The sequence below is a fragment of the Monodelphis domestica genome, chromosome 5 (assembly GCF_027887165.1).
Source record: "Monodelphis domestica isolate mMonDom1 chromosome 5, mMonDom1.pri, whole genome shotgun sequence".
NCBI lineage: Eukaryota > Metazoa > Chordata > Mammalia > Didelphimorphia > Didelphidae > Monodelphis > Monodelphis domestica.
Genome location: NC_077231.1, coordinates 267220391 through 267243128, shown reverse-complemented (window position 1 = coordinate 267243128; position 22738 = coordinate 267220391). Strand labels below are relative to the sequence as shown.

Here is a 22738-nt window from a genome sequence, read left to right as displayed (position 1 = left end):
GCTTTCATTCTCCACTCCATTGAGGACTTTGCTTTATTTTTCAGTAAAATAATTAAGACCCTTATCAGAGAGATCTTTCTTTTTCCTTTTTTCCCTCATTTCACATGAGTGAGATGACATTTGTCACTATATCCTTTCACTGCTATTATAGCTCATATTTTAAAAAAATGGCTCTGCTCCTTGCCAAGGTAAAGCCCCTTTACATGCTCGGGTAATACCTTCTAACAAACCTTCTGCAGTTTTCCTTTCTCTCATCTCTCCTTTCTCATTCATCTTCATTTTTTTCCTTTTCTGCTGGCTGTTCCTCCATTACCTAAAAACATAGACATATTTCCTTATTCCCAAAAGAGTCTCACTTGACAAGTCTATCGTGCTAGCTATTAGTTGATGTGCCACATTTTCCCTTTATTTTTGTGGCTAAACTCCTTGAGAAGTTCATCTACAATCAATGTACCTACTTCCTTTCCTCTTATTCTTTTCTTAACCTTTCTGTAGTCTGGATTTTGGCCTCATTATTCAAATGATAACTGTTCTTCACAAAGTTATCAGTGATCTCTTAATTGCAAAATCAAACCACATTATTTCTTTTTTATCCTTAATTCAATATTTGATCCTCTCAGTTACTATTTAATCCTTGATATTCCCATCTTTCTGCATTTTCATGTCAACCTTCTTTCTGAGTTCTTCTACCTGTCTTACTACTCTCTTGCCTTTTTTGGATCTTCATGCAGGTCAAACCCATTGACCTTCGATGTTCCCTAGGTCTCTGTCCTGGTCCTCTTCTGCCTCTCTACTATTTCACTTGCTGATCTTCTTGCTTCCCATGAATTAAATTATTATATTTCTGTTGATGATTCCTAAATTTAACTCTCTTGGTCCTCTTTTTCAATTTGTAAAATGAGGCATGCAGCACCTGCTTCATAGTGTTGTTAAGAGGCTCAAATGGATTAATGGATATAAAAATGGTACAAAAACTATAATGTGTTATAAAATGTTAATTCTTTTTTTTAAACCCTTACCTTCCGTTATATTGGCACCAAGGCAGAAGAGTGGTAAGGGCTAGGCAAAGGGGGTCAAGTGACTTGCCCAGGGTCACACAGCTAGGAAGTGGCTGAGGCCAGATTTGTACCTAGGACCTCCCATCTCTAGGCCTGGTTCTCAATCCGCTGAGCTACCCAGCTGCCCCAAAATGTTAATTCTTAAAGAGAAATCATTTGGAGTATCAACTCAGGTTGACTTCCCATATGAAAAAAGGATAATATCAAATATTATCCCATTTCCTCTGTCAAGGGAAAGTTGTGACTGCTCTCTAAACTCCCTAGACAGCAGGAGCTAGTCCTCCTTCATTGCTTCCTGGAACTGGAATTGGTTCAAGGAGATATCAGGGAAAAGAAGGTGAGGGGAATAAGCATTTATATAGTATGTGTCAGGCACTGTGTGAATTGCTTTAAACAAAACAATTCTCTTTCATTTAATATTGGGATGGAGACCCACTAATGTATAAAAAGGCTAATTTCCAAATGGAAAGAGAGCTACTTAATCAATAACATCTACTTAAAAACTGACCAAATTGTACAGAGAGTAATTCAGGATTCAATATGTTGTTTTTTTCAGCTACCTCATGTGACTTTGAGATAGACAGCTGTGGTTGGTTTGAAGCACATGGAGGAGATCATTTTGACTGGGTCCGAAATTCCAGCATTACCCTTTCAGTGGATGTTCAGCAACAGGCCCCAGCCCAAGATCATACTTATAATAAACCTCAGGGTAAGGAGCAGAAAAAGCATGGATAATGGAAAGTCTCCAAGCTTCCCAGTCATGAGGCTAAGAATGAGTAGGGTTTTGTTGTATCTATTTTGTCTCCAAAACTTAAAGAAAGGGAAAAAGTCAACCAAAGGAATTTCGTCAATACAACATGATGAATAATGTTTTCCCTCCTTCCCCTTAAAAAATGTTTCAAATTTCCTTGGATTGAACCGATTGAATCATGTACTTGTTTTGGTATTTTGTGGGCAAAACTTGAGAAAAAGCTAAATTTGAATCTGCTGGAGGGCAACTGAGAGGATGAGAAATCCTAGATTTATATCATAAAAGAATCAGTTGAAGAAAGGTGTTTAGGGCAGAGAAGAAAAGATGGAGGCATATGATAAATGCTTTAAAGAATTTGAAAATTCTTTTAAGTTTTTTTTTCTGGTTAGCCCCAGAATGCAGGATTAGAATAGTAGAGGCAAAGCTTAACTTGATGTCAAGAAAACCATCCTACAATAGAGCTGTCCCAAAGCAGGACTGAGTGGCTTCCCTGGGGAATAGGCTTTCTTCTCACTGGAAATCTTGAAGCAAAGGCTTGATGACCATCTGCTTTACAATGTTCAGCAGCATTAAAAAAAATGGATTGAACTAGATGGCCTGTGAGTTTGCTTCCAACCTTCAGACAGAATCTGTGAACCATTAAGTACTTTAAAAAAAAATCAAGATGTTTTGGTTTAAAAAAAAAACAAGTGCCAATTTGGTATTGAATTGAACTAGCCTGAGAGAGGTCAGAATCTTCACTGCAACACGTGAAATCTTTTTTGGATCCAGTAGATGAGCTCATTTTTTTTCCTCAATAGGACACTTTATGTTCATTCTGAAAACCAGCAGGAGCATTTCACAGGTTGCTAAACTGCAGAGTCCGAGGTTCAGCCAGACAGGACCAGGATGCAGTTTGTCTTTCTGGTAAGTATTAAGTACCATAAAAAATTCATGACATAGTTTTCTTTTGCTTTGCCTGAGAAAGATGCCAAATTTTATAGTGGTGCACTGCCTATTTTCTTTGATGTAATTACTATTAGAATTTCTATATAGTAAGAAGTTAAGGAATAAAATTCAGTGGATTTTACATGTTGGCTTTTATTGTTTTTGTCATCAAAAATATTTTGTAAACATATGAAAGCTTTTGCAAAGGTCAGTACGGATTATCATGAATGACCTTAGATGGAATTTTTTGTTTAGGGTATTTTGGGGGAAAATGATTCTTTAAAGTGATTCAGAGTCTCCTTATTAGGCTTTTGAAGTCTCTAAAAGAGTGAGAACTGTTCCCTTCAGTATAGTCTTATATATGAGATTTCTTTAATCTGACCTTGACCAAACCCTAATGAAGTTAAGTTTTGGGGTTCTCTTTGCAGTGTTTTTATTCACTAATTTCTCTTTTGAATAATGTAATAATTACCTGATCACCAAATTGTAATAATTAAAAATTAAATCATGAAAATGCTAGTAGCTTTAATAGATTTATTATATCAAGGTAGTGATAGTAAAGAGAGGGAAATGTGGGAAAGAGATAGAGAATGGTTTAGGTAAATACCTTAATTGCCATTCTGATGCAATGAAGCTGCAATGAACCACCAACAAAGACTCCTTAGGTCCAATCCAATATTCAGAAGTCCATGAGAATCTCTTCAGCAAGAGGCATCAGAGCAGTAGTGACTCCAGCAAGTGTGCCACCAATGTTAGAATGTCTTCAGATCTCTGCTCAAGCTTTTATAAGCCATTTTCTCCACCCACTAGCTCTCCCACATTACATCTCAGGAACCAATCATAGTTCTTTAATTTGCCTGGCACCACCCAGGGGTACAGTGCCTATGGGATCAATTTCCTGTCTCTGAGGGTGTGTCTGCACATCAATGGTAAAGGATCTTCAAGTTTCTGACTGATTACATTGAAGGTCGCTGATTGATTACATCAAATAAAAAAAAAGGAGGGTAATTCTTTCTACAACAAATAAACAATGTCATACAACATCATACCCAAGTTTAAAATCTTTTAAATTTTCTGACAATTTCATTACTGTTATCAAATTTCCAGACATATAGACTTTGATGAATAGATGGTGTTAGTGATGTGGATATTCTTTCCAGTTGTGTAGATCACAACTCATTCTTGTCTTCTCATCTTGTCTGATTTTTACATTTTTCCTAAGTCCTTCACAGATCCAATATCTTTTATTATTTTGTGGATATTAAAACATTTAGGACGTCCATTTCTTATGCTCTTGCTGCATGTGTATTAATTGCATTTTCTAATCAGACATGTCCTTGATGAAGTATTTTACATGCTTCTCAAGGTCATCGTTGTTAATGTTCTTCATCCTTCTAATGCCTACCATGTATCTTTTCATAATCCTTTGTCATAATCCTTTATCATTACACAGTACCAGTGACTTATGGATAGAAGTAGCTTCACTAGACCTTTAGGTGTTAGATAATTTGTATTTTTTAGAGATCACAATGTTGAGCATCTAGCTTTATTAGTTTAAAACTAAACTAAGATTTTGGGATATACTATGCAATATGAATCCCTTAACTTACACCGGCAGATTAAAGCCCCAGAGGAAGGCCAACTACTATTCCCTTTGTGGTTTTAGGTGTAAACCTGAGGGGTTATAGTTTTCTAATAATATCATTAATGAATCCCCATTCATTGTGCTTCCAAGCATCAAACAACCTGTAAAATTCAAATAGCTTCAAAATTAGCTTTTCGAAAATACTGGGAAGGTATATTAAGAAGAATATCTACAAAGACTACCTCACATTACCCAATATAGGGATGACTTACCTTTTATATACATAGTCCTTGGGGAGAATGGAATCCAACTTAAAGTACAATGGTAGTTAAGTTAGATAACACATGAAGACAATAGAAATTTAGGATTTCTTTTACCATGTGCATATGACTTTCAAAGTCCTTTTATTCTTAATTCAGATTTGTCAAGATTTCCCTTAGGCTCAACTTTCTATTGGACTCAATGAGTAAGTATCATTCTACACTTGATATCTACCATGTCTTTTTATCTCAAGCTGCCACTGTCTCCAAGGTACCTTCTTCATTTCTGTCAAGAGGTCTTTTCTTTGTCATTAGCTTCCACTACTCTAGCTGATTGCTGTCATTGAGGATGAAAGTGAGATCTCTAATTGGTCAGCTGAGTACTTTTTTTAAAAAAAGAATTTTAATATACCTAAGATGAGGAAAGAACAAATTCAAAAGCAACAATGGGTACCATGTTCTCATGGTTCCTAGACTGGAAAAGCCATGCTACACTATCCCACACCTGGAAATTTATAGCAGCTCTGATTCTCTTGCTGCCAGGTAGGAAGAGGACTCAGAAAATCATATCACTTCTTTTTAATGTGGACTTTTAGAGTTTTAACTGGAACTCAGGAACCATTTATTCTTCTCTCTTCTCAGTCAACTATAAGATTCTTTATCATTACACAGTACCAGTGACTTATGGATAGAAGTAGCTTCACTTGACCTTTAGGTGTTAGATAAGAACCTGGCAGAGAATAGCTGCTCATGTTCTTTACAATGGACAAACATGGACAACCCAACCATGTCCTAAGTCCTGAGGATGATACAGGTAATTTATTTCTGTATGTGGAAGAAATCCTAAACACAAAAGACTCACAGTGAGCATTAGTAGAACACCTCAAAGCAGTATTCAGTAAGCTAAGATTAATTAATTAGCTAATTAATTCAGTAACTATTGTTCTATATGTTGAGAGGTTGTTACTTAATCCTCATTAGCATATCAAGCAATTTACAGGACTTCTTAATTAGGCATTTAAAATTTTCACCTCAGCTCTGCATTGTACAAACAAATTACAGCATATGTCTGCTGATAAAATGGCCACGTTTAGGGCATTTCTCTTAATATCTTTTTATGGGAAGTAGTGTACAGGTTGTTCAGGGAAAACTAGTAACTGATTTCAGGGCTTGCTGAGCCCTTTTTAGGGCTGCTCATTCTCCTTTGGTGTTCACCTACCACTGAGCTCTCACTTGTGGCCCCAAGAAGCTTTAGCATGAATAGTAGTCACCCCCAGGTAGCTACCATCTCAGCAAATGGGATAAACCAGGCTGAAAGTCACTGATGAGCCTCAACCCCATCAGTGAGTTAGGGGAGTGTCTATCCTAGGAATGTGAAGATTTTCCCCGTGGAAGGTCAGATGAGAACAATTTGTTCCAACTTCCATGAAAATGGTGGAAGCAGGCACTGTTGAGCACTTAGACTTTGGCTAGACATAGAAGAAACCAAGGCCATGCACTGTATCCTGAATCATTCCTTGCATCTTGGAATTCAGTGACTCTGGAAGAGAGAATGAGACCGATAACTTTGTGTAACTCTGCATCGCTTCTGATTTATGTATTACTTAAAAGGTATTAACTATGATGTCATTTTAGTCCTCTTCCACTAGGAACCCCCAGCCCCCCCCCAAAAAAAAACAAAACAACCAACCAGTTTTTTTCTCTAAGAGCAGGGGTGATTTCTGGGGACTATACTCTTTGTTGCCTTTCAGTTCTAACCCAGTAGATCCTAGGACCTACAGATCTCTTGAAATCAGAAGGTTGCCTCTCCGTATGGACACTTTCTTTTCAGAACAGATAATCATTTGCTTTAAATTAGGAAAAGAGAAGCAGAAAAATGAAAAAGACATCTGGGCCATGAGCAAGGGTTAAACTTATCTAGTTAGGTGTCCCTTTAGTGATTGTCATGAGGAAAAGATCACCATGATATTATGGTAAGATGGACCAGCTTTACCCTATGATTCACTGGTGTAAGGGGTAGAAATGCTTAGGGGCTTATATAAAAGGTTGGACTAGATTATTCAAGAGTGTGGTTGCCAGGAATTTAATTAATTCCAAAGAGATTTATTTAACAATTTATTTATAAAATATAGAAAGAGTGAAAGTAAGAAAATCAGAGAGAGGATCGGGTAAGATATCTAGCCTACATACTAAGTATTTTGCTCCAGACTGTGGCGCAACCCTGTCAAGGCTAATTAGTCCTTCGCTGGAGGGGCCTTGGCCTTCATCTGAGGAACTGGGGATGCAGGGAGCCTCTTTCAAGAGGGTAGGTCTCTCCTGGAGCTAGTCCCTTTAGAAAATTCAGGAAAAGGAGTCAGCCTTTTTCACTCACCATGTGTCAGTCCAAAGGGAAGAAGTCAGATCTCAAGCCAGAGCTCCTCCAAAGTCAAGTTGAAAAGAGCTTCTCAAAGGATGTTTCTTGGCATTTTTAAAGACTGTTTCTTTTCATCACTTCCTGTAACTTCCTCCACTTTGCCATGTACCAATTACAGCTAAAATTTTACTTAGGACTGCCCAGTCAGTCAATTGTGATTCATCACCCACTATCACACATGTGGGTCACAGACCTCCCCTACTCAATTGGGAGTGGGGTGTATATACTTTTGGTGATTAAATCTAGAAATGGTCAGGGAAGAGTAAATTTAATCTTCACCTGGGAGATCTCGTTATTATTTAATATCATTTGAAGAATAGAAGTAATAAAGACCATGCTATTTCCTGTCTTAATTTACATAATACCTCCCAATTATTCCAGTTATAGGGCAAAGGAGAACTTAGCTATGACTCAGCATTTACTACATAGTAGTAAAATGCTAAATCTATTTATTGCCAAGTCAACTGCATGATCATAAATTCAAAAATCCTGCTTGATCAATGATAACTAGGAAGGGCAACTCTCAGCATATTGTATTATATGACTTTTGTTATATAGTCCAAGAAAAGCATACTAAGCAGTGAACTCTGTGGGTCAGCTCATTTAGTAGTGGGTCATAATTTAGGAATATGTATTTCTAATCTACTTGATTTTTCCTTTCTGGATTAATAGGGCCATCTCTTTTGAGTTTCAAGGACTTCATTGACAACCTCCTATAATGATTATAACCCACAAATAGGAACTTCTGAAGAACTCCAATTTTTGGAATTACACTTTTTTGTGGATATTGTGTATGATGGATTCTATGGCATAGGAATGACCTTATCTGTCCTCTGTGATTGCATCTATCAAAGAATCTTGCGGAATAGCTTTTGCAAACTAATAACAATCTTGATAGTTTTTATTTTGCTTTACCAAGTCATATGTTGTAGATTTTTTTTCAGGAATAGTCAATATCCATTATGTTTTCTACTATTTCATCAGGGACTTCAACAACAAAAAATCCCCCAACACATTGGAATCTTTATTCTATACATTTTCAATTTTAATGTGATTCTGAAGATGTAGCCTGCTAGAAATTGTATACTCTATGTAATGTTAAAGTGGCCTTGCAGTAGACCAGTGGTAAATCCTATCCTCTAAACATGACAGTGCTTTGCCTGTCTCAGTTTCCTTCATATAGACTGGATAAGCTTGCATCTGAGTAAGTGAAAAGCCTGCCCATTTCCTTCTTACATTTTTAGTATATTCAAGGCTCCTTCTAATCAAAGCATTCTAGAGGAAAGGATTGACATAGAGGTCGATAGTCACTGAAGTTTCCCTAATCTCCTTTTAAAGTTATCAACAATATCCACAATGTTTTCCATTCATTTAGAATCTTTTCCTCTTTGAGACATTTTGAAAATCCCTCCCTCAGTGCCTTTAAAATTATATTATCTCCAAGATAGATTTTTGTTCCATATATTTGGTCAGCCCAGGCTGCTTTTCCTTGCTGCATTTTTTGCAAGTGATGTTTCTATTTTCCAATGTAGCACATTGAGTACTGAAGTATTAGAGTCCAAATGTAGTGATTTTACTGCTTGAGATGATAAGGATAAATTGCTCTAATATTACTGGGAGAAATGTTCCATTTACCATCTATTTATTTGTTTTTTTAGCTTTAGTTTAGTTTTTAATGCTCTCAAATTTATTAGACTCAGTTGCTTTTCACTCCAAGCTTGTTGCTCCTTTTCATCTTATTGTGAGCCTATAATGCTCATAATCTCCTATCATCTTTCTCAAACAAACTTGAATTCTAAATAATTACTGCCTTTGGCTATACCTCTCTGCTGGGCAAGGGTATCAACTTTGATGACTGAAGCAGTTTACATGGAGTTTTGGCCTCCTTATTATGGTGATGGTTTTATACTGGTTAAGGACCTCAGCAAGGATAGTTACCTGAGACATCCTTACTCTTTACCTATTTTTCATTTTTTCTGGATTAATGATAGTTAATAAACAATGAATAAACATTTATTAATTAACAAATTATTAAGTAACAGAAGGACATGTAGGTGGTGTAATGAAATCAGGAAGACTCATCTTCCTACATTCAAATATGGCCTCAGACACTAGCCATGTGATCCTGGGAAAGTCACTCAATCCTGTTTGTCTTTGTTTTTTCATCTCTAAATGGCAAACCACTCCAATATCTTGGCCAAGAAAATTCAAAATACGGTCATGAAGAGTTGAACATAACTGAAAAAAACAGCTGAAAGTGTGCTAGGAACTTTGCTAAGTAAAGTCAAAAGCTTGTTGGGTAGGAACTTTTTTTAACTGGATAAAGTATCTTCCTTTATCTTAATGCTAGACACCAGTGATGGTAAATAAATAAATACATACACATTTTCATTGAAAGAAAAGTTTTATACTTTTCATTCTTCCCTATTTTCATTACGAAAAGATTTGGAACTTCATTTATTGAAGCTATTTACAGAACATGTAGGCATGCTCTTACATTTATTAAATGTTCTTGTTTTTCTCTGTAGAAACTTTTAATAAAGGTATTGCATTAAGTTCACACAATTAACATTTTGCTTCAGTGTTCATGTTGTCAGATTTTATTGTCTTCATTTCTAAAGATGAGATTTTTTCCCTAACCAACTGTGGATTATAGTTTAATCATGCAGATTCTTGTGTTTTATAATGAACTCCTTAGAATGGAAACACAGGATCCTGAAAAGATGAAAGACTGAGCAGTAACAGAGAATCTAATGTCCATATGATGTACAAAGTGATGTCTCAGGAAATGGAGAGAATCAAAATTTGTTATACCTAATTATTAATTGATCCAGCAGAAGCAAGCACCAATCTGAATTGTTCATTCATTTCAAACGCCATTCCATTCCTCTCTTTTCTTGTCTTTGCAGGTTTTATAACTATGGTGATTCAGTGGGAGCAGCAGAGATGCAGCTACACTTAGAGGGGACAAATTACTCAACTGCTCTCTGGAGAGTATTATACAACCAGGGAAACCAGTGGTCCAAAGCATTCATTCAACTTGGCCGTATCAATCAGCCATTTTATTTGACGCTGGAAAAAGTCAGTCTTGGGATTTATAATGGGGTCTCAGCTATTGATGATATCAGATTTGAGAACTGTGCCCTTCCCCTTCCTACTGTGAGTTGTGAAGGCCCTGATTATTTTTGGTGTAGACAAACTAAGGTTTGCATAGATCGTCTGCTATTATGTGACCTGGTGGATAATTGTGGAGATGCTACTGATGAGGCTAATTGCAGTAAGTATTTTTAGCCTTTCTTTTGTTCTGTTTCTCCCTTTTCAACTCACTGTGCCAATTTTTCCTAGGTGGATGCCCTAAAACTTGTTTTCAAAGGTGATTAAAGTCCATTTTCAAAGGTAATTAAAGTCCCTTAGTTCCCAAGAATTGCCATTTGAAAACTAGAGCCCAGAAGAATTTCTAATGCAAGTGCTTCAGAAACTCCATCCAACAGATCAGACTTGTTATCTATCAAGAAGACAATTTTTGCTCTTTTTACCATGACATAGGTCCCTTGTCCTAAAGCAATACTTTCTTCTCATTACCTCATTTACTAAAATGTTTAAAAAATTATAAACTCAAATGTAACATGGATGGTACTAATGATTATATGGAAGTCTAGATTTAGGAATTTCCAGAGGACAATATAATAGTGACTATTGCACATCAGAATTTGGCAGTGTTTTTGGAAGTGTCCAAGATGGATCAACTACAAATTCCAATAGATTAAATTCTTATACTTCAAAGGGTCTATGAGGTCTATGAGTGGCATAGTATACAGAGTTATAGACCCAGAGTCAAGAATAACCAAGTTTAAATCTGGCCTCATGCCAAATTTATAGCTGTGTGCCCCAGGTAGGTCAACTGAAACTTTATGCCTCAGTTCTCTGAATTATGAATGGGAATAATAGATTCATAGGGTTGTTGCAAGGATCAAATGAGAAAATATTTGCAAAATGTTTAGCACAGGCATATAGTAGATGACATATAAATATTAGCTATTATTATTATTAATTATGCTTAGCACAGTATCTGGAACATAATAAGTGCTTAATAAGTGCTTATTCCCTTCTGTTTCTTTCCTCCTTTGAATTCATCATTATGATTTCAATTTATGCAGGTCACACTATCTCTATGTCTTAGTAAATGGTTAGAAAACTTCTTTTGGCCAAAAATAACTGATGGTTACCAACACTGAAAATGAGTTTCTCTCAACTTAAATAGGCAATGTTTAAAACAATGCTATTATAATAGGATTATTCGTGAAACCTTTCCAGTTTGTTAGGAATTTGTAATTTTATTTTATTAATTATCCCCTTTCATTTAACTTTTGGTCTAGTCAAACTACCTTTCTTGTTGTTCCTTAAAGATAACACTCCATTGCCAATCTCCATGCCTTTGCACAGGCTCCATACCTGGAATATACACCTTCATCATTTCATTAGGTTGGGTGTCCCCTATCCATTTTATGTATTTATTTTCCATTTACCTCAATGTGTATATGCTGTCTCCACAATTGAAAGGACGTTCCTTGTGGGAAGGACCTTGTTTGACTTTTGTCTTTGGATTGCCAGCACCTCACACACAGAACCTGCTTTGTTTCACTTAATAAAATGCTTGTTGATTAACTGATTGGATCTTAGAGTTTGTACTCTACTGGCATCTCCTTTGAGAACTCCTATGAGTGATACTAAAGTGAGGCAAACAGAACAGAACTTTGGCAGAGACCCTGAAGTTACCCATCTAACTTTTAATGGTTGTGTGGATGATCTTGATAGGAAGAATTATCCATCTTAATATTTTCACACAGCCTTTGGAAGAAGTTTGTAAAGCCAGGAAAGCCAGACTCTGAAAAAACCTTTTAGATGAGCTGGATGATCCTTCTCATGATCAGCTGGGGAAGAGTCCAGCTGCACATCTGAATCTAACTCTTATCCTCGTAGCAATGTCAGAAGGATCCAGTGGCAATGAAAGTAAGGACAGTCTATCAAAGAAGAATAAAACCTTATATACCTTCCAAAAGCAGAGCAATTATTTCCTGATGTATATAGAGATACTTACTTGGTTCCTTTTAGGGTAGAGATGGAGACCCTCTTTCCCTCGCTTTGACCTAGAAAATGGAAATTCACTGTGAAGGCATCATTCAGTCAGATATCACAGAAAATGTCTTACCTTTAGCCCTGGATAAAAATAAAATACCCTCTTTTAAAAAAGCTCAGACTCCTGATAGTCTCCTCTGCTCTATAGCTAAAAACTGATACGTGGGGAATTACATTGCAGGTTTCCCAGTCCAAGTCACAGCTGGGTTTGATTATTCACAAGTGAGGAAATATCAGATGGAAGTTCATCCCTCATTTGACATTTACTCACTTGGTTACCTTTGTTAGGCCTGAGTGGAGGCACAGCAGTTTCTGTGAGTCAGATGATTTGGGCTTGCTTGACTGAGCTTATTCATAGATGATTTTGTTTATTGCATTTTAGTAATTCTTCACCTTGGGCTCCAAGTGCAGTTTCTGAGATGGATAGTTAAAGATAACTGACATGAAATTTCCAAAATATTAACCTATGGTAATGAAGCTAAAAAAAGCATAAGCCCTCATTTATTCTCTTCATTTTTCCTTTACTGCACTCCAGCCACACATCATCTTCATACCCTCCTCTTCCCTCCCAAATCAGTCCAAACAATCGCTACATGTGAAGACGCCATCCTATGGAGTCCTGGAACTGCATATAAAGATAGAGTAGACTGTGTTTTCATTAGTGCAGAGATATATAAGGAAACTTCTTTCTCCCACTGCAGGTCAGCCCTTTTGATACAATTCCTCATCAAAATAAAAACATTATCTGCCTTCTAAAGATAGAGCAATGTGTTCTGGTGCATACATCGGTACTTGGTTCTTTTTAGGGTAGAGATGGATAATCCCTTCCCCCCTACATTGCCCTGGAATCATATGGAGATTGGTACCTTACTGGGAGAAGAGGAATCTCTCATTTGACACAAGCCATTACATCAGATAGATCATTATTAGTTAGTAAGTTTTATAGTGGATTCCCTTTCTCCTTTTACTTGTCTCAATCCATTTTAATCTAATTAAAACCTATCGGCATTGATTAAGAAGTATCTTCCTGGAATTTCACTAGGTGTTGGGGTCATGAAAAAAGCAAGACAATCCCTGTCATAAGTAACATGTATTCTTTGTAAACATAGTGTGTATATATAAAGAGATAACTGCCTAGTCTTTTAAGAAAGGGAAGAGGTCACTAGTGGTCAATAACTACGATATCTCTCCCACAACTAAAGGCCAACTTCTTCTTTCCTTTAGAGATGATCATTTGTCATTCTGATAAGTTTATTGCATTAATGTACTCATAAAAGGAAGGCTTCTGAGAGCCTTCCTTTCAAATCTTCATCCATTCAATGTATATTGTGCCAAAAGTCTTCCAAAAATTTATTATTATTACTTTTCACTCATGTTACCTTAAAAAAGAGGCATGAAGAAATTAAAAAAATAGTATGATGATGTCCTTAACAATTGGGAAAACAGAGAGGAAAATATGATTGACAAGGGAAATAGTATCATGCTAGGTGGAGGAGGAAGTAAAAGATAAGTGTTGAAGGTGAGAGAATTTGAGTAGACAAAAGATGAGGCAGAACACGTTCAAGGTGAAGGAAACAATGTACAAGTATGTAGGTGTGACTATGCATTAGTTGTGCATGGAACTCAGAAGAAAACTGAAAAATATGGATAGTTAAAGTTGGATTAAATTATAATTGGTTCTCTTAAAAGCTAGAGAGAGAATGTCATTTTTGATAATTGAAAAAATAAGGGAGCCATTAAAAGGTAATTCAGTAATTATCTGAGGGGGAAGTTAGAATGGAGGAATTTGAACTTGGGAGACCAGTTAGAATTTTTTTTTTAGCAATCAGATATGAATTATTGGGACAAGGCAGTGGCAAAGGAAATGGAGAGGAAGGGAGGAATGTAAACAGTATTTTGCATGAGAAAAAAAATAAACACCAGGAACTTTTGATGTGGTAGTTATCTGTGTGAAAATTTCTCAGGTATTAGCTTTCATAGATTATAGATGTAATTAAACACAATTTCTAGAATGTTGAATAATATTCTTAGTTTTGAAATAAGCAAGTGAAACTAAATTCAATCAGATTTTGACCTCAGACAATAAAAGCTTTGAAGTATTTGATGTTCTATAAAAAAATTGTAGTTACCCTTTATTTAGTTTTAAGTAATTTGAGTCTGATTTTGATGATTGAAAGCTAACCTGAGTAAGGGCAATGGGAGTCACCAAACTATTTTCCTGGGAATTATTGTTTCTGTCTCCAAGTATCTTTTATTATTTGTCAATTGCAGCACCTGAAAACTCGTGTGATTTTGAAAATGGGCTTTGCAACTGGGAACAAGACAAAGAAGATGATTTTGATTGGACAAGAAACCAGGGTGAAACTTCAACACTCAACACAGGTCCAATGAAAGATAATACCTTGGGAACAGTTAAAGGGCATTATCTTTATATAGAGTCTTCTGAACCACAAGTCTTCCAAAATAGAGCTGTCTTGCTCAGTCCTCTTCTTAATGGCACAAATAACAAAAGTTGCATCTTTCGCTTCCATTATCACATGTTTGGAAAGCATATTTATAGGCTGGTGATTTATCAAAGAATTTGGAGTAATACAAGGGGACATGTGCTGTGGCAGATATTTGGAAATCAAGGCAATAGATGGAAAAGGAAAGCTCTCAACATTACCTCGACTCAGCCTTTTCAGGTATGACTTCATAATCTAAAGTAGGAAATTAATATAATGTCTTGAGAAAATTAAAATAAATGTCTTTTTCCTGAACTAAATATGTTGTTTTGAGAAATTTGATTCAAGTTACTTTAACAAACTTTTATCATTTAATTAAATGTCTTCTCAAACATATTTAGCTCAGTTCTACTCTTCTGTTTCCATTAATAATGAATAAAAAGATTTTCAGAAAGTGAATGATGTTGAAAACAGACGTATGTTATGTGGAGGCTTTTAACAGCCATTTTGTTTGAATGATACTGAAAGGTTTCAAATTGTGCTATGAGATAAAGAACACAGAATCTTCAAGTTGTTAGAGATCTTAAACACAACTTAGATTCTCCACCTTTAGAGATGAAGAACCTAAGGACCAGAGAAAAGAGAAGACTTTTTTTTTTTCTGAGATCATTTAGGTATTATTGGAACCTAGGTTTCTTTTTTCCCAATTCACTATTCCCCTTACCTTACAACCTCAAGTGCATCTGAATTCAGGTGAAAATAGATTGAGAAGTTGTTTACTTTATCATGGTTTAATTGATTTTTTTGTGAAATGATGAAAATCTTTTTCCTCTTGCATTTAAACATGATTGTTTTAATTAAGCAAGTTTTTCTGAATTTAACATTGTTTTGTTAAGCAAAAGCCTTTAATATTTATGGCCATGATTTAATTTCTCATCACAAGATCTGTATTCTGATCATAAACTAAATGGCAAATATCAAATTATAATGATATATGATACATTCAAAGAAGCATAGATTCAAGGCAGAAGTTGCCTTCATAGGTCATCTAGTCTAATCTCCACCTTTTTTCAGTTGAGCAAATTCAAATTGGAAGAATTTAGATGAGCTGACAATAGTCACACAACTAGTAAACATTTGAGGTAGGACTTGAACTCAGATCTTTTTAATTTCAATTCCAAAATTTTAATCCACCATCATCCACCAGCACATCAGATATTATGTATAGTCATACAATATGAGATGAGATTGTATCTAGAGAGGAAACTTGGCATGTGGATATTGGGCCTCATTAGGAAGCCTTGTCCCAGATGTAGGTACCATTGCTTTGTTGCCTCAGGCAAGTCATTTAACTTACACTAGGAAATTCTCTGAGACTATAAAATACCAAAAACATTGCTAATAATCATTTAACCTAATATCCTAATATGAAATAATATATTTAAGCATTTTTATAATGATTAGATATATTAATCATGTAATGTCTATAAATAGTTATTGTATAGGAGTAAATTGATATCATATTGGGATTGGTATAATGTACTGAGGACTAACAGAGCTAATGTGCCCTAAGTGATGTGACAGCTAGCTGTGTTGTCACAATATCAAGGCACATGCAAACATACATAAAGCATTGGAAGCTAGAATCTGTGACATTGGTCATAATGATGTTATTGTCTTCCAATAAGATAAATGTAAATAATTGTATTTTAAGTAAAATTTCCATTTCAATGTTGACTCCTTAATTTTATTTCCCAACTTCATTGTGGTTAGTTAAAAATTAAAAGGGCTATTTGGCAGGTGTGAGACTTCCCAAGGTAGGTTATAGGCTAGCTTCTAAACCAATTGTCCTGGAGTCTAAAGCATGGCCAATGAATGACAATAACTCTAGGCTGAGTCTTGAACCAGCAGAGGAATTCCAGATGCTTTTCTTAATAGGGTAATGCTCTAGGGTTCTTCTATCTCTGTGTTATAAGATTTAGAAATGATGACTAGCAATGCAGAGATTGTTCAGGTTGTAGAAGTTCATCTCTCATATCTGATATTGAACAATGGTTATCACATATAACCAATCTGATATAATCCCATTGACCAAGAGAAAAATCTAAGAGCCATGAGTCCAGGAAAAGCCCCATGAAGTCTATTCCCTGAAATTAAAAATCAAAGTCTCTGGGGTTTGACAGAGGTTGACAGTGTGACTAGTTCTACAGTCACTGTGGCAGAAATATTCCTTAATCAATCTTTTTGAAACTGTTAGCCCTTTCTTCTGTATGCTATTCATGGTCTTTGGCATAGACACAAAGAAATATCATCACCTAGAAACAATTCAGCTATAATTCATCCTGGATAGTTCACTGGCACACCTCTTATAGTACATGTTCAAAAGACTAGATTTTTTTTCATTGTGCAGTAAATGCCCTCTTGTTACATGATATTGCTAACTGACTTTGATCACATCAATCATTTCCCCAATTCATTACTTCCCAATGTAGAGTTCCAGTTTTTGTACTACAACTGAATTTATTTTTATTCTTTCTTCTTCTCTTCCTATGGTATGGATTTGCCAGTGGTATGGGTATAGAAATTCCAAATGTTTTTGTGAATGCTGACTCTTGTAATGTATTACATTTCTATGTGTCAGAAGCATTGTATACTTAGCATGAAATTTCATTGAATATCATATGGGAGCTCCTCATTCAGGGAACTTCTCAGTAGTCACTTTTACTCACCCAAGAGATGTTTAATTTTCCAGGGATGTGATGGAATGGATTCTTTGTTAGATGGGAGGAGATGGTCTCTAAGATCTCTTGTAGCACTGAACTCTTGATTCTAAAATATAGCTATCATCTACTGTATTGAGTTTTAGAAAGGTGACTCCAAGTATAAAAAAGACATCTATGGAGATGTGAAAACAACAGATACCAAAGAATAATTATCTGGCTGATAAGCCGCTCCCCTTACCTTCTCTCAGACATGACAACATAGGTTGGGCATTAGTGCCTCTCCCCCTAGACTGATTCTACACCACTAGACTTTCTTCTATGGACCTTTTGGGGTGTGGGATTCCTTAAAAGTACCAAGTTAAAAGGCTTTCCTCCTTTACAGGATCATAAATCTAAAGATGGAGAGAACCTAAGAGATAATTCAGTTCATCTTCCTCATTCTATAGATGAAGAATTTGAATCCCAGAGAGGTTGCACAATTTACCTGAGGTCACACAGATAGCATGTCTCACTTCATCTCCTGGGCTGAAGTTCTTTTTATTATAACTGGCTGCTTTCGTTGAGGTTATATTGTGTAATTGGGCCAATATAAGGTCTCAAGGCAAAGAGAAATGATGGAGGCAAAATGAATATTTATTGACAAAATGAATATGTATTACCCCGAATTAAAGGCAATTCTATTTTTTCTGTTTTGTTTATCTGGTGGCTTTAACCTCTCTCCCCTTTAGCTTGTTTTCCTTCAGAGCAGTCTTTAGTCCTGTCTCTAAACATTTTTTTTTGCCATTATAAGAAATGTGACTTTCTTAATTTTCTAAAAACAACAACAAACAAACAAATCTGTTGCTCGACCTCTTTAAAACTCTCTGCAAACTCCTTTCCCCAGTGGGCCTGTTGGATGGCAGCCAGGTATAATACGTGATGTTCTGTGCCACCTGCATGAAATTTCCTCAGGAAAATCAATCGGGCACAGCAAGTGGCTTTATGATGACACTGCCCTGAGGGACATAGAAGAATTCATAAATAAATGAGTAGTGACATTTGTGCCAGTCCCTGTTGGAGTGTCCATTGAAAGAGAACTAAATGGATAGAGAAGCCCATCTTGAACATTTTAAAGGAATAGAGGTAGGAACTAGATGTGTTCTTTTTCATGATAGAGGTAACTGCCATGTGATAAAATTCCCTCTACCAGTGCAAGTTGATGGCTCTGAAACTTATAGTCTTGGAGATTTGCTTAGAGCAGTTAGGAGATGTGATTTGTTCAGGGTAACACAATATGTATAAGAAGCAGAACTTGACTGCAAGTCCTCTTGGCTTTGAGGCAAGCTCTCTAGGCACTATACTGTTTTATATTCAAGGTATATATACTTCTATATTTATAGTTATTTATTTTCATAATGATATTAATGACCCAAAGTCATTTTATATTTATTCTAATGAATAAATTATTTTTTCAAAAAACAACTTTTAAATAAGAGGCGGTCTTGTAATAGGGGCCAACTCAAAGATCTTCCATGAAGGGACACTGATCAGGTAGCACAATTTAATGTATATGAGGCTACCCCATGGAGGCAGGAACACATGTGTTCAGATCACATTTGGATGCTTGTTAATGGTGTGTTAATGAGCAAGTCATTGAAACTCTTTGATCCTCAGTTACCTTATCTGTAATAGAGGATGATTAATACCAGTAGATCTTATCCCATATGGATGTTAAGAAACAAAACAAAATAACATATACTATTTTTTTGGAAACTTAAAAGTATTGCATAGATGTTAGTTATTATTTACATTTTTCTTTTATTAGAAATCATGGGTTCTTAACAGAAGTGATTTGAATATAATCAATTTCCTTTGTAATTTCTGAATTTTATTTTATGTATTCAAAATATTATTCTGAGAGGGAATGAACACGTTTCATTAGACTGCAAAAGGAGCCTGTGAAATAAAAATGGTTAAAAACTCCTGTAATTGTATGCAAGCTTTATTATAATTATTTCTTTTTATTTTCAGTAAGCAAAACATTATTTTTCCTCTTACCTTCTATATTCCATGGAGTTGAGGGGAATAATCTGGGAACAAGTTTGCATCATCAAGCAAAACACATTTTCTTGCTGACTATGTCTGAATATATACCTCATTCTGCATCTTGAGTCTATCATCTCCTTCTAGATTTTATATTTTATGTCAAATAAATTTAGATGACTAGCTATTCCTAGGAATATAGATTCTTAAAAATGATTAGTTATTCAGCAAATATTTATTAAGCAGCTGTGATATTTCAAATTCTATGCACTCCAAAGAAATAAAAAAAAGCAGGTAAAATATTTAGGATGATGAACTCCTATTAAAAAAAGGCTAAAGAGATTGTAATAACTGAATGTAATGGAATATTATTATATAATACAAAATGGACAATTTTATAATTAATTGAAGGACCTTTATAAACTGATAACAAGTGGAAGTGACCAAAACTAGGAGAACGACTTATACCATGATAGTATTTTAGAGAAAAAAAACTTTTAAATACTTTAGAACTCTGATCAAGAGAATGATAAACTCTGTCTAAAGTAATGAAGTTGGAACATACCATGTACCTCCTAACTCAGGGGTAATGAACTTAAAATGGTGAGAAAGAGATTTAATTTTAGACATGGCTAACATAGAAATTTGTTTTGCTGCGTCAAGTAGCGATATATTAAGGGATTTTAAATTATGCCAGTGATAATGAAAAGGAAAATAATATTAGTGATATATGACTAAAATACATGTTCCTTGAAAAATTTTAAATATTAAAAAAGAAAACAAAGTGCAAAATAATATTTTCTCTTGAGAAGCTTCTAGCTGGTTGTTTTTGGTTTTTAAAAACATCATAACATTAAAATTGAAATTTGTATCATAATGAGGCTTAAAGAAATAAATAAACCTAGATTATAAAACCATTATTGATATATAAGCCATAGATTTTGCTTGTCTACTTGGACCTCGTCTAACAAGACATTATGGTGTATGCATGTTTGTATGTATGTATGTGTGTGTATTTGTGCTTTGTGAGTTAAAAGGATTGGAGGAGTACCCTGCAACTAGCATCTTCATTAACCTTTCTCCTGAATCTAGTGTGCAACCACAACTGTTTTATGATCTAGTAACTAGTAGCTTTAATGCAATGTTTCTAGAACCATGAGTCAAATTATATGAAATGCTCATTATATCCTTTTTAACTCTAGACTCTTCCTTCAAATGGATATATGGTTTTTCAAAACTTTATTTTCTTCACTTTTGGAGTTGATTTTTATGTGAAGAATAATGAAGATCAGGCATTACTATTTTGAAGTTGGCCAAACTTGTATCAAAATGAAAAAAAAGAAAGATTAAATGATAAGAGATCCAAGTAAGAGCCCACTCACCTGAATGTCCTTTGGCCTTAAATCAGATGTGCCAGCAAATGGGGCAGTTAGGTGGTGAAGTGGGTAGAGAGATCCAGTGGTTTTACAGAATTAGAAGAAGGATCACATAGTGGGTAACTAACATTGGGATACTGATATGTGAGCCAAAAGAGAAACTAAACTTCTTAATATATAAGGAAGGTATCTAGGTCAATATGATACTAGTCTAATGAAACACTCTTTTAAATTTGGACTGCTTTAATTATGACTGGAAATGTAATTCATTTTTACATTTCCAATGTCAGTACAATAATATAATGTTGTGCTAATGATTGAGTTGATAACATAAAGGAAATCCCACCAATTAATGACTACCTACCACTTTATTGTATGCCACTATGCATTATGACATAGAAATATGGTACTTACAATCTATTTTCACACCTGTTTTTCACTTGAGGAATACTCTTTAAAAACATAATGTGTATTTTATGTGTGTATGTGCCCATGTGGTCTTTCTAATATAATGTAAACATCTAGAGGGCTGGGACTGTTTCTTTGTATAGTCAGAATCTAGTTTGGCACATAGTAGGTCACATGATAAATCCTTGTTGATTTATTGACCAGTCTTCTTGTCACAAATTTGTTATGAAAGAAATGCAAATTCACTCTTGTATTATTCTGATGGTGGACTTCCTGCTTTGGAAGGGCATAATGTTCTCCAATAAGTATGTGTTTTGTTTGTGTGGGGGGATGGAGAAAGGAGGTTAAAACACTCCTAAACATTTTTTGACACAATGATGTGCTTTTCTTTCCAGCCTATCATTCAACATATACACCAGCATTTATTTATGTTTTTCACCCATGTATATATTGGACTTTCTGGGGGAAAATCCAATTTCAAATACTTCTGTCAATAATTGAAAAGTTCCCATCATTCAAATGTCTGGGAAATGGTAAATTAAAAAATCCAAAACCAGTCAGAATTGCAGCAAACCAAACATAAGTTGCAAAACATTGAGTAGAACAAAAGGTAGAACTTTGAGTTGGTGAATCTTTATAAGTTCCCACAAAAATGGGTACATTAATTATTATAGATCTGTAGTTCTGCATAAAACCTGTATCATAATCTCCCATTGATAAAGCACTTTAAGACTTACCAAGAACCTTTTTTTTTTCAAAATAAGCCTATGGGGTAGAGAGTTTGAGCAACATTTGCCTTTCTTTTTGATGAGTAAACTGAAGCTTAGAGAATTTAAATAACTTGATCATGCTTAGGTAGCTAGTAAAATCTAGCATTTGAGTGTAGCCCTCCTGACCCCAAGGTGTTTGCTCTTTCTAGTCATAAAACTGTAAAGCAAATCTCAACCCTAATACATGCCATTTAATCATTCATTAGGTACTAAAATTAAACGATGATATACATTGTCCTGACAGGTGATGTAGGGTGATATTTCCAGACATAAAACCAGAAGACAGAGGCTGAAGATGTTAATTCAGAAACCTCAGCAACTGTGACAGTGAGACAAACTTCATTTGCTTGATATCCTTGTTTTAGGTTTGGAAAATATGGTTCTGGAACATTTCTACCAAATCTTTATACAGTAAATAGTGCCTACTCCCTCTACCCTTTAGTCCAAGTAGGCAGATGGAATGAGAAAACCCCAAATCACGTTCCATTCCAAGCAGGTCTTTGCTACATGCCTCTTTAAGGATACATGGCAGATATACAGTTGTTGCACTGAATTGTCTCAGGGCACTTGGTGCATTGAGATAAGCGGGCAAGAAAGCAGTTCATGATCAATTCTGAATTATTCTTCTCCAAATTGTACTGTTGTTCAACATATCTGCTATGGATACTTTGGGTATGTGATATTAAAAAATGGTAGCCACACAATGATGCAGAATCTGGTTTAAAACTTGAAACAAGGACTTATTTCTGTTATGTGGAAGTTTACTCTTCATCAAATAAACACAAAGAAAGTTCTTTCAAATGTATATTTATCTTTGCTGATCTAAACTCATTTTAATCTTCTGCCTCACTTCAATTTTGTGTTT

At 35.2% G+C, this 22738-nt stretch overlaps 1 protein-coding gene across 1 annotated transcript in view; it reads left to right on the top strand.

The window, feature by feature from the left end:
* The window catches only part of MALRD1 (MAM and LDL receptor class A domain containing 1), a 1015998-nt gene that overhangs the window by 199232 nt on the left and 794028 nt on the right, over positions 1-22738 (top strand). Inside the window, exons 16-19 of the mRNA XM_007504899.2 lie at positions 1615-1767; positions 2610-2715; positions 9904-10271; positions 14402-14814. Coding sequence (XP_007504961.2) covers positions 1615-1767; positions 2610-2715; positions 9904-10271; positions 14402-14814 — 1040 coding nt within the window. The remainder of the gene's footprint in view (positions 1-1614; positions 1768-2609; positions 2716-9903; positions 10272-14401; positions 14815-22738) is intronic.